The sequence below is a fragment of the Perna viridis genome, chromosome 8, assembly GCF_037379345.1.
Source record: "Perna viridis isolate PV_CMFRI_1.1 ecotype Kerala chromosome 8, ASM3737934v1, whole genome shotgun sequence".
Lineage (NCBI taxonomy): Eukaryota > Metazoa > Mollusca > Bivalvia > Mytilida > Mytilidae > Perna > Perna viridis.
In genome coordinates this window covers 18690009-18700358 of record NC_142452.1, presented here as the reverse complement: position 1 = coordinate 18700358, position 10350 = coordinate 18690009, and the positions used below count along the sequence as shown (strand labels likewise).

The 10350-nt window shown below is 33.4% G+C and overlaps 1 protein-coding gene across 8 annotated transcripts; it reads right to left on the bottom strand.

The window, feature by feature from the left end:
- Positions 1-1032: 1032 nt before the first annotated feature.
- On the bottom strand, positions 1033-9996 carry LOC148609637 (uncharacterized). Of its 8 annotated transcripts, none has more exons than XM_088540610.1 (7): positions 9862-9996; positions 8179-8230; positions 6262-6375; positions 4902-4990; positions 3232-3332; positions 1980-2782; positions 1033-1190 (listed from the first exon to the last, which is right to left on the bottom strand). In XM_088540610.1, exons 4-7 carry the CDS (start codon positions 4939-4941, stop codon positions 1100-1102), a joined length of 1035 nt encoding a protein of 344 aa, XP_088396736.1. In that variant the 5' UTR covers positions 4942-4990; positions 6262-6375; positions 8179-8230; positions 9862-9996; the 3' UTR covers positions 1033-1099. The 8 variants fall into 8 exon arrangements, with proteins under 8 accessions (XP_088396736.1, XP_088396733.1, XP_088396731.1 ...); XM_088540607.1 differs by having other exon boundaries at positions 6305-6375; XM_088540605.1 differs by lacking the exon at positions 8179-8230 and adding an exon at positions 7970-8053 and having other exon boundaries at positions 6305-6375.
- Positions 9997-10350: the final 354 nt, after the last annotated feature.

The following is a 10350-nucleotide window of genomic DNA, read 5'->3' as shown; positions in this document are numbered from 1 at the left end:
AAAGAACAATGACTATTAATGTTCATGGTCATATATCAAAATTTAAGGTACCAGTAACATATGTAGATGCCATGTTATAGTTAGCATTTTACATCTATTTTCCAAACATTTTAGCTCACCTGGCCCAAACTTTTGCCATCACTTGGTTGTTATCAATTTTTTTCTCTGACACCAAGAGAACTAAACTTGGTATAAATGTTCCTTGGGGTATCTGCTTGGAACTAAATGAAGGGATTTTTTATCTGCTGAAAAACATTGCCATTGTTACTTAAAATAGAACACCGGCGTCAGACTAATTTTTCCTATCATCTTTTTATCTAAAAAATTAAATGGTTTTGCCAAATTCTGTTCAGAATGCCAAGTTCTATAAAGGTTTGTGGTTAAACTTGCTTGTTAATCTGTTAAGCCATGTTAGGAGTTATTGCCCTTTTTGGACATTTTTATGCTATTTTTGATTATAACTTTCAAAAATCTTCTCTGACACTACTAGACTAAGACTAATTAGAACCAAACTTAGTATGAATGTTCCTCAAGGCATCATGGAATAAAAATGTTCAGCATGCCGAGATCAATATGTGATTAAATTTTCTTGTAAACCTGTTAAGCCATGTTGGGAGTTATTGCCCCGTTTTTTGACGTTTTTTTTTATTATTGAATATCTTCTCCTGTGAAACTATACTGGATATAATTCAATGAAAGTTGATATAACTGTTAGTGAAGTTAGGCATGAGCATTAGGAAATATTGCCACTCTTACAACAAAAAAAGAATGTAGCTATTAGCAAGGTGATCAAGTCAGGCTCTTATGAGCCTCTAGTTTTTATTTCTTCCATTTGTTTGTACACCACCCATAGTTAAACATTTATATACAGATGTTTTAAAGGTTGCAAAAATTTGCATTTCAAAACTAAATTATAACTGCATTCTGTAGATATTATCTGCAATTGATAAATATTCTAATTCAACTAGACTGCACAGTTATTAGAACATTTTGATAATTTAAAATACAGGCAGTTAAAAACAAAATGTGAAATTCGTCTGAAGTTTATGTTATTTTATATTCATGAATGCATTGATAAATTGTACTAATTGAGTTTATTTCATGGAAGATCAGGTGGTTCCTCATCTGAGTCAAACTCTGCTTCTTCATCTTTAACCCAGTTTCCAAATAAGTCTTTCTTCCACCCAGCACTGTAACAAGAAAAAGAGCATAATTCGGCAACTGGTTTAAAGATTTGCTATCTAAGTTAACAGTAAGAACATGTAAAATTTATACACAAATGCATATGGGTTTGATACAAATATATAAAGCATATCAACTGATATGCTTATTTTATGTTCAAATATGTAAATAGTTAAACTTTTTTCAACCAATCCCCTTTTGAACTGAACAATCTGTTCCGTATATGCAGGTATCCAGTTCAGATATCAACATGTAGCTCTGAAGGTCACACTTTTTATATTTGGATTTGTTTTTGCAACCAATCAAATCTAAAAAGACCGACCTTCAGAGCTATGTATTCCTAGTGTACTGAAACTACTAGGATGCAATCACAAAATATATCTAGTTATGTCAGGTTTCCTGTAAGGACGTGGTTCACTGTAGAATAAATAAACTTGTAAAAAGAACTTGACAGATACATATTGTCATATCTATTGTCTGTTACTTCTTTTCAAGAATTTTGACTGAAAGCCAAAGAAAATATTGAATGATTATTTGATTAAATTGTGATTACACCATTTTAAAAATATTTCTTTACACAGGGTCTCCTCTGAATTTTTCTTTTATGAAAAAATGTCAAGGTTTTACCTGAGCAAAAATCACCAGTCTAATCTTAAAATGGATTAGTATTTGTTAAAAATTTGTAAAATACAATGAAACCCACGTGAAATGATTGTAGTTAAAACTATCTTCAGATTGTGATAATAGCCATAAATAGCTCTCCATGACAATATCAAGTAAAATCTATCAATGATTACCCTCTGTAGTGTAAGTATTTCTCAGCTTTTTCTTTCTTCAACTGTACATCAACTGGAGACATATTTGAACAGGATGTACTCTCTTTTGACACTGCATTGGCCTGGTCACATGTTGTCTTCACATTTCTTTGATTTCTTTCATTAACATTCATCTGACATTGTTCAGAAGAATCTTTGACTGTATTTGAGTAAAAATGGTTGATGTCACTGGTTGGAAATGAGTGCGACTCCTTTGAAGGTAAATACGCTAAACTCTGAACCTTACTGTTTTGGAAACTCTTTCTATTATATAAACTTCCCTGAAAAGCTAGAGTACTTGAATCCTTCTGAGAAGCAATTCTAGGTTTCTTGCTCTGATAAGGGGTAATATGTATTGGCCCTTCATTTGATTTAGTAAATAAATGTTTCAATTGATGAGAGTGTAAAACAGGACCTTCCATTTGTTTTTCTAGAATCATATTGTAAGCAGTCCAGTTGTCTTGTTTTTCATCAGATTCTTTCTTTAATCCCTTCAAGTCACTTCTAGATGAACATATAGAATTGTTACCAGCACTTGATACAGTTTCTGAAGAAACATTATTTTTAGTATATGTTGGAGCAGTTTTATTTGTTGCTGTGACAATATTATTCCATCCAAGACGGTTACCAGGAAGTTGGCAGGAAGTTGTTGCCATAGGGACAGATGTCAGCTCAGTTTTTTTCAAATCTAACTTTATCTTTGGTTGTTTAGCTTTTGTTTTCTGACATCTTGGATCATATGCTGATCTAAGACAAAGTTTTTTGTTGTTTGGTAGTCCAGCTACCTGCAAAATAAAACACTAATACCTGTATATGTATTAAATTCCTGATTAATTTTTAGTAGTAATCAAGTGGTTTCAAGTTCCTTCTTCACTACCTTATTAGTAATTTTACATTTGTCACAAATGGTGAATGGGGGTTTAGTAGCCCCATGACGCTGCTTGTACACTGAAGTGTACTTGCTTCGTGTAAATGCTAAAAATAAATTTGATAACAATACAAAACATATCAATATAACGAGAATAGGTATGGTGTATATGTCAAAGAGACAACAACCCCACCAGGATGAAAATGTCAGCCCTAAGCCACCCAATGGTCTTTAGTAAACGATGAGGAAATCCTTGTAGCTCGGGGCAGGTTGTAGCTGGCCCTAAAACATCATATACATATACTTTGTACTGGTACTTCCATCCGTCAATCAAATTCCATGTTTTAACGTGTAATATTCTCATACTTGCTTGATATCTATAAGCCCATCTTTGAAGAACTGCTCATGTTTCCTTTTTAAGATTAACTCCTGTAATTCTTTCTTTTCTCTATTCTTCCACTCAACACCTGGTAACAAAAAGGAATATCAACCATCCATACACCTTTGTAACACATTCATGTAAGACAAATTTTTCCTATAGCATGTAATAAATCTTCCAAAGCATACATTAAACCCTTTCCCTTTTTTAGTGCTTAAAATCACATACAAATGTATACCGGTTATTCCTTAAAAAAAAGTAAAAGTCAAGGATAAAATGATAAAGGGCTTGTTACCAAGATTGTTCCAAAAATTACTTCTCTCTTAGAATTTAGCTCCAGTTTTCAAATGACAATTGAGTTGATAGAGATGAACTGATTGTTGTAAATTATATTAATTTAAGAAATAAAGGAATCCATTTTATCACTGTTTCACCATAGGCTGGTAATCTATGTGACCTTATTTTACCCTGAGAAAATGAAATTAAAATAATGCAATTGTGTTGCACGAAAGGGTGACCATTGTGGAGCAAAATTCGACTATTGGAAATTAGTGTCATATATTATCACCATTTAACCATGGCAAAAGACAGGTGTGTAAAAATCTGTAATACCCTTATATTAAATAATTTTTTATACCCAGCCACACACAAGGAGGTATTATGTGATATCCTCTTAAAACAGTTATAGGTATCATTAAATACACATAAAGTTTGAATTTCAGATAATCTACACAAAAGTTACTGCCATTTAAAGTTGTCTCCACCTCTCCTCAGATTTTTCTTGGAATATCAGAGATTCTTTTGGGGTATTATGGAGTCTAGATAAAGTTTAAATTTCATTTTTTGTTTCTGTTTCTTTTGTTTCTGTTTTTTTTTTTTTATGAATAAGAATATATTTCTTAGAATATTTTAATTTGTGTTTGATCTGTTGTTCCCATATGATGATTTGCAATTTAGCATAGGCCCATCTGTATCAAATACAACACAATGTGAAGGGGTATCATTTCCAATAAGATGCCAATTTTTTTCCTTACCACTGAACAAATCCTACCTGCAGCATGCTTTTTTTCCATGCCGAAGAACAAATCTTATCTGCAGCATGTTTTTTTCCCTACAGATGAACAAATCTTACCTGCAGCATGCCTTTTTCAGTGCTGATGAACAAATCTTACCTGCAGTATGCTTTTTTCCCTACAGATAAACAAATCTTACCTGCAGCATGCATTTTTCCTTACGAATGAACAAATCTTACCAGCAGCATGCTTTTTTCCTTGCCGATGAACAAATCTTACCTGCAGCATGCTCTTTTTCCCTTCAGTTGAACAAATCTTACTTGCAGCATGCTTTTTTTCCTCGCCGATGAACAAATCTTGCCTGCAGCATGCTCTTTTTCCCTACAGTTGAACAAATCTTACTTGCAGCATGCTTTTTTTCCTTGCTGATGAACAAATCTTACCTGCAGCATGCTTTTTCCCTACAGATGAACAAATCTTACCTGCAGCATGTTTTTTTCCTTGCCGATGAACAAACCTTATCTGCAGCATGCTTTTTTTCCTTGCTGATGAACAAATCTTAACTGTGGCATGCTTTTTTCCTTGCTGATGAACAAATCTTACCTGCAGCATGCTTTTTTTCCTTGCTGATGAACAAATCTTACCTGCAGCATGCTTTTTTCCTTGTCGATGAACCAATAACATCTCAACAGTATCAAAAATAGGTCTGTGGTAACATACTGTGCAGGCTAATCTAAAATGCAATATGGTAAAACTCTTTAAGGCATGGTAACATACTGTGTATGTTATTCTAATGTACAAACCCTTGGTAAGGTATTCAATGGGAGTGAGGCCATATTCTAAAAAATACTATGGTAAAATGAGTAGACTAATTTTTTTAATATAGTGGAGTTGTATTCCTTTCAGAATAGGACAGTACATCTATTTTAAAATAAGACCTTAATGGTGCTGAAGGTAGCCTTGTGATAGCATATGTACTTCAGTCATAAGAAATAAGGCTGAAATCTTTTCAGGATTCATTATTGTTTACTTAACTTCTGAGCAAAGATTCAGAAAAAGTACAGAAACTGTCCCAAGTTACTAAAATACGAACCTAATCACAGGGCTTTTTCAGTCATAGAAAGTCACAAACATTATGCATACATACGATTAAGTTCACAAATAAAACACAGACAACCATGCCCAATTTGCATTGATTTGACACATATAAATAAGTAAACAGGGCATTAATGGAACATAAAGTGATGGTGAAAAAAAGGGGTTGGGCAAAATGTTCAAAATGGTTGAACTCTAAAACAATATTTTGGATTTGGCTGAAAATTGAACTCAACCTGTATTTTATAGTACATGTACTAAACAACTGTAAAAAGTTTCAAAAATGTTCATTGATCAGTTCTCAAGTCATCACCTCAAAGTTGTCAAAGACTAAAAGACAGATGGATGGACAAACAGACATGTAACTTTTCAGAGGGTATCACATAATATCTAGCCTCTTCATGTGGTGGGGTATAAAAAGTATCAAGGATAAAATATAAATGGAAGAGCCAACCAAGACAACACTATAACTGTATGATTAATGAAATGTACTTCAAATTTCTTGAATAATAATGTGTTGAAAAATATATTAAAAAATCATCTATATGATATTGTGATAAATACAGTACTACATGTATATGGAAATATTCTTAAACACAGAATTAAAAACTATCATATGATTTATTAAGTTTCTAGAAATTCTACAGGAAGTACATGAAAATATAAATGCTCATATATTAAGGCCATAACCTTAGCACCTAATGTTTGTTCTTTTTATTGAAAACAGAAGAAGGTCTGAAGAAAATATGGTAAAAAAAGTAATATATTGTTTGCATTTGGTTTCCCAAGGAAATAAACAAGTGAAAATTGCCAATATTTGAAATACAACAAAACACAAGTATTTCACAATTTAATAAATTCATGTGCTATTATACTATAATATTTTTAAAATCTAAATTGTTTATATACCCAGTAATGAGAAGATCGAGACATGTTGAGTTTTACAAAATACCTTCCATTGCTGGTCAGCAACGCTTCATCTTCTGGAATGTCAACTGCTAAAAGATCTCTAATTCTTCTTTGCTAATAGACACAAAAATATTTGTTAAAATCAAATTTATTCAATTTGTGTACAAGTCCTACCACAGTTAGTGCACGAGTCATCTAGAAATACAAAGTAACTTTGATCAAATTTCTGTCAGCATTATTATCTATACTTTGGTACAAGAGTTGGCTTGACAGTTAACGGTATTTATCTGACTTAGTTCAGGGGCATAGCAGCAGGTACGGCGGGGGACAGGATGGCTTGACAGTTAACGGTATTTATCTGACTTAGTTCAGGGGCATAGCAGCAGGTATGGCAGGGACGGGTTGGCTTGATAGTTAACAGTATTTATCTGACTTAGTTTAGGGGCATAGAAGCAGGTACAATGGGGACAGCTTTCACCATACCAATGACTTTTGTTGGTATGGCATGCCATACCTAAAATTCTAATCAATTTTTTTTTTAAACTAAGATATTTTACTCTGAAACTAATTAAAACATTCAACAAATACAAACATAGCAAGGTTTCATTCCTGCTATATCAGTCAAGTTCAGTGTGGTACACCTCTGAAGTTGAAGAATATTATTACCGGTAAAACAATTCACATTGCAAGCTATTTTGCAGCAAAAGTAAAATCCTTATTTAATGATATCTACAGATTGTTTCAGTATTATTGCACAGAATTTACATTGTAAACATGTAGTTTCTACATATTGGAAATATTAATGTTTCCTCAATAAACTAGAGGCTCTTGAGAGACTGAATCACTCACCTGGTCAAAATAGTCTCCTTAGCTTTTCAAAGCTGGACTCTTGACCCTACTGTACTGTTGTCACAAGAATCATTTAATCAATAGAGAGCATCTTAATTATTCACCTGGTTTTCATATTACAAAATAAATCTCTCATAGCAATTTTTTGACTCAAGGACAATAACTCCAACATAGATCAACAGATCTTAGAAAATTTTGGCATAGGTCTGTCTCACCATCCTGGTCAACTTAACTCGTAAATATTAAGCTTAACCATTTTGGTTTTCGAGTTATTTCAACAAATCCTCAATTATTTTGCAACCGCAGCCATGTTTTTTGACAGATCAAAATTCTCAACACAGATTGTAAAGGATATCCTAACAAATATTCATTCAATGTTTGGTTACAATCCATTTTACTAGTAATCTCAGAGCAGAAGATTTTCAGTTTGAAATGTAAATTTGGGAATAAAATCCATTTCAGGACCCATAACTCAATCATCCGTCTACAAGCCTGTCAGAAAATAACAAATTTGACACCCTGCCAGATTTGGGCTAAACCCACAGTTTTTTAGTTATTTGCATAATTCTGCCATTTGACCCTTATGGTCTATTTGTCTACTTTTAGTAACCACAGCCATGTATTTCGCAAAATAAAAAATCCCCATACAAGGATTGTTAAAGATACAACAAGGAACATTAAAGCAAATTTTGGTTACAATCTACAGTAGTTTCAGAGGAGAAGATGTTTGCAAAAGTTCACGGGTGACAACAACATAAGACGGAGGCAAAGTGATGACATTAGCTCACATGGCCTTTAGACCAGGTGAGCTAAAAACAAAACCTTTCTATCAAAATTCAACAGTTAAGCAAATACAAACCCTTAAAGTCCCTAGTAAACTTTTATCATCCCCATCTCGCTTAAACGACATGCTTTAAATCAACTTGCAGTAGCTGGATAAAAGCTAATATAAAAAGAATAATCAGTTTTCAGCTTTATAATCTTTGTAATGGCATCTTCACATCACATTTTTTCACCAATTAAAACAGAAAATCACATAGAATGAACAAATTAGAAAGATACTTTTACTTAAATATCAGTTTGACAAAAGCATTTTTTTCTTCGTTCTTGACCAAGTTCCCTGTAATAGTCAAGAATTAGACAATAAAAGGATTTTAGATTTGAAGGAAACAAGACCTGAAATAGTTGTGTAGAAAAACACATCCAAACATATACGTATTTTAAATGCTTCTATAAATACTGAATCATTTAATAATTCTTTGTTGTAATCAATTGAAGTTCCCTGGCTCCCATAGCAATATCTATGATCTTACACCAGTTGACCCCAGTTGGCGTGGATGTAAATGAAGAACTTTTCCAGAAAAGAATTTAATGTGAAAGTTGTCTGTAGAATGAGTGAACAGTTTGACCTAGATTAGATCAGGCAAAAGGTGGTAACTTGAATATGCTTTAATTTCAGGTTTAACCTGTCCATTTTAAAATTCCAGAATTAGTAAATTTCTGTCAACAAGAAACACATCACTGGACACATGAGCCCTGATATTGTGAGGATGTGAGAAAAACAAAAGTTGATCAATGAACTCAACTTTAGCTAGATCCTTTAATCTCAGTTTCGGCTATATAGATGACACATCATCTTTAAACAATCCTAACTTCGGGGATTTGATATCTACCCTATAGAACTTGAGATAAAGGATATTACAGACACTGTGAAGACAGCCTCATATATTGACCTACACTTAGAAATCGATAGTAAAGGAAAACTTGACCAAACTTTACGACAAATGTAATGACTTTTCATTCAGAATTGTCAATTTTCCTTTCATCTGTGGCAACATCCCTTCTAAGCACCTGTGTATGGAGTGTTCATATCATACCTCATACGTTATGCCAGAGCTTGCCGAAACTATGCCGAGACTTTTTGTATCGCTCTAGAATTCTAACAAATAGGCTTCTGGAACTGGGTTATGTTGCTACAAGATTGAAGCCCTCACTACAGAAGTTTTATGGTCGTCATCATGAACTCATGGATCGTTACAGTGTATCCATCTGCACCACGAAAACTGATTTGTTCAACGTCATAGCTTTCCTTTCCTCTTTTGTCTACCACGAACTTGACTGTTTTAAGAGCAACTCAGCAGGTGTTTCTAGAAAAGCAGAGGACACTTACCCTACCGGTGCACCTGGTCCATGCTCCCAGTTTTTAGTGGAGTCCGAGTTCCTCATTTGCTTTTGTTATTTTGTATGTATGATTTTAGTTACTTTATGTTCTTTGTTGTGTATGTCTGTTTTCCATATCTGGTCTTTGTACCAGGATAACATTCTTTTGATTACAGCTATAACATTGGTTTGCTTGAATACTCTTGAAAACTGTCCTTAATTTTGAGCATGAACTTGTTTGAGAATTACTTTCCTGTGAGAACTAGTACTAGTACAGTAATCCCTTTTAGGATTTGGCGCTGGGAATATTTTTTTCAAATGTCTCCGGCTGAATCCGTAAAGGGATTACTAGAACAGCAGTCAGGTGGATAGAATTACTGAGTATACTTCGAAGGAAATTCCGAACTAAAATTCCTAAAACAAGTGAAAAACAGCCAATCACTTCAAATAATTTTTTTCTGATAAATTGTCAAAAGGGAAATAAACAGGGAAAGATTCTAGCTAGCTTATTGAAAATTTTAGTGGTGATTTTCCTTGTTTTGGGGGGTTTCAACTACAGGAGAGACAACCAGCGTCAAGTGAGAAACTTACAGAATACAGAAAAACACTGGCAAACGTAATTCATGTAACAGTCGTGATTTTACTTGCTTTAAACGGCAAATTACGTATAATGGTGTGACAATATGAGTTTCGCTAGTTTCAACTACACGGGTTGGGGTCAGTGGGTCCAATTAAAGACTCGAGAAGACCGGGAAAGACATGCGATTATAGGGGGAGTCCGGAGGTAAACAGAACGTCAAATTTCCATTTTCTTTGTTTTGTATGATAAATTGATTGAGTAGCCAAGGATTTGCATAGTTTTTATATTAAAAAAATAATTTCAGTGAATTAAACATTTACAATATTTTAATTAAGTGAAGTCATTCCCGTCGGGGAATGATTTTATTTCGGAGAGAACAAATGTCTCATGACTATTTTGCTTTCTATTTAATACCATTTTGCTTCCTTTCTTATAATCAATAAAGAAATGAAAATAAAGATTTATAAATGAGACTGTTTTACTGACATGTGCATCGTAAA

Excerpts from the sequence above, each read along its gene's own strand:
- LOC148609637 (XM_088540605.1), bottom strand. The coding sequence starts at position 8,020 with ATGTCGTTTAAGCGAGATGGGGATGATAAAAGTTTACTAGGGACTTTA. Across the intron at positions 2,783-3,231 it reads GGCTTATAGATATCAAGCAA|GTAGCTGGACTACCAAACAA; the intron begins GTATGAGAATAT and ends TTTATTTTGCAG. Across the intron at positions 1,191-1,979 it reads AAATACTTACACTACAGAGG|TGCTGGGTGGAAGAAAGACT; the intron begins GTAATCATTGAT and ends TTCTTGTTACAG.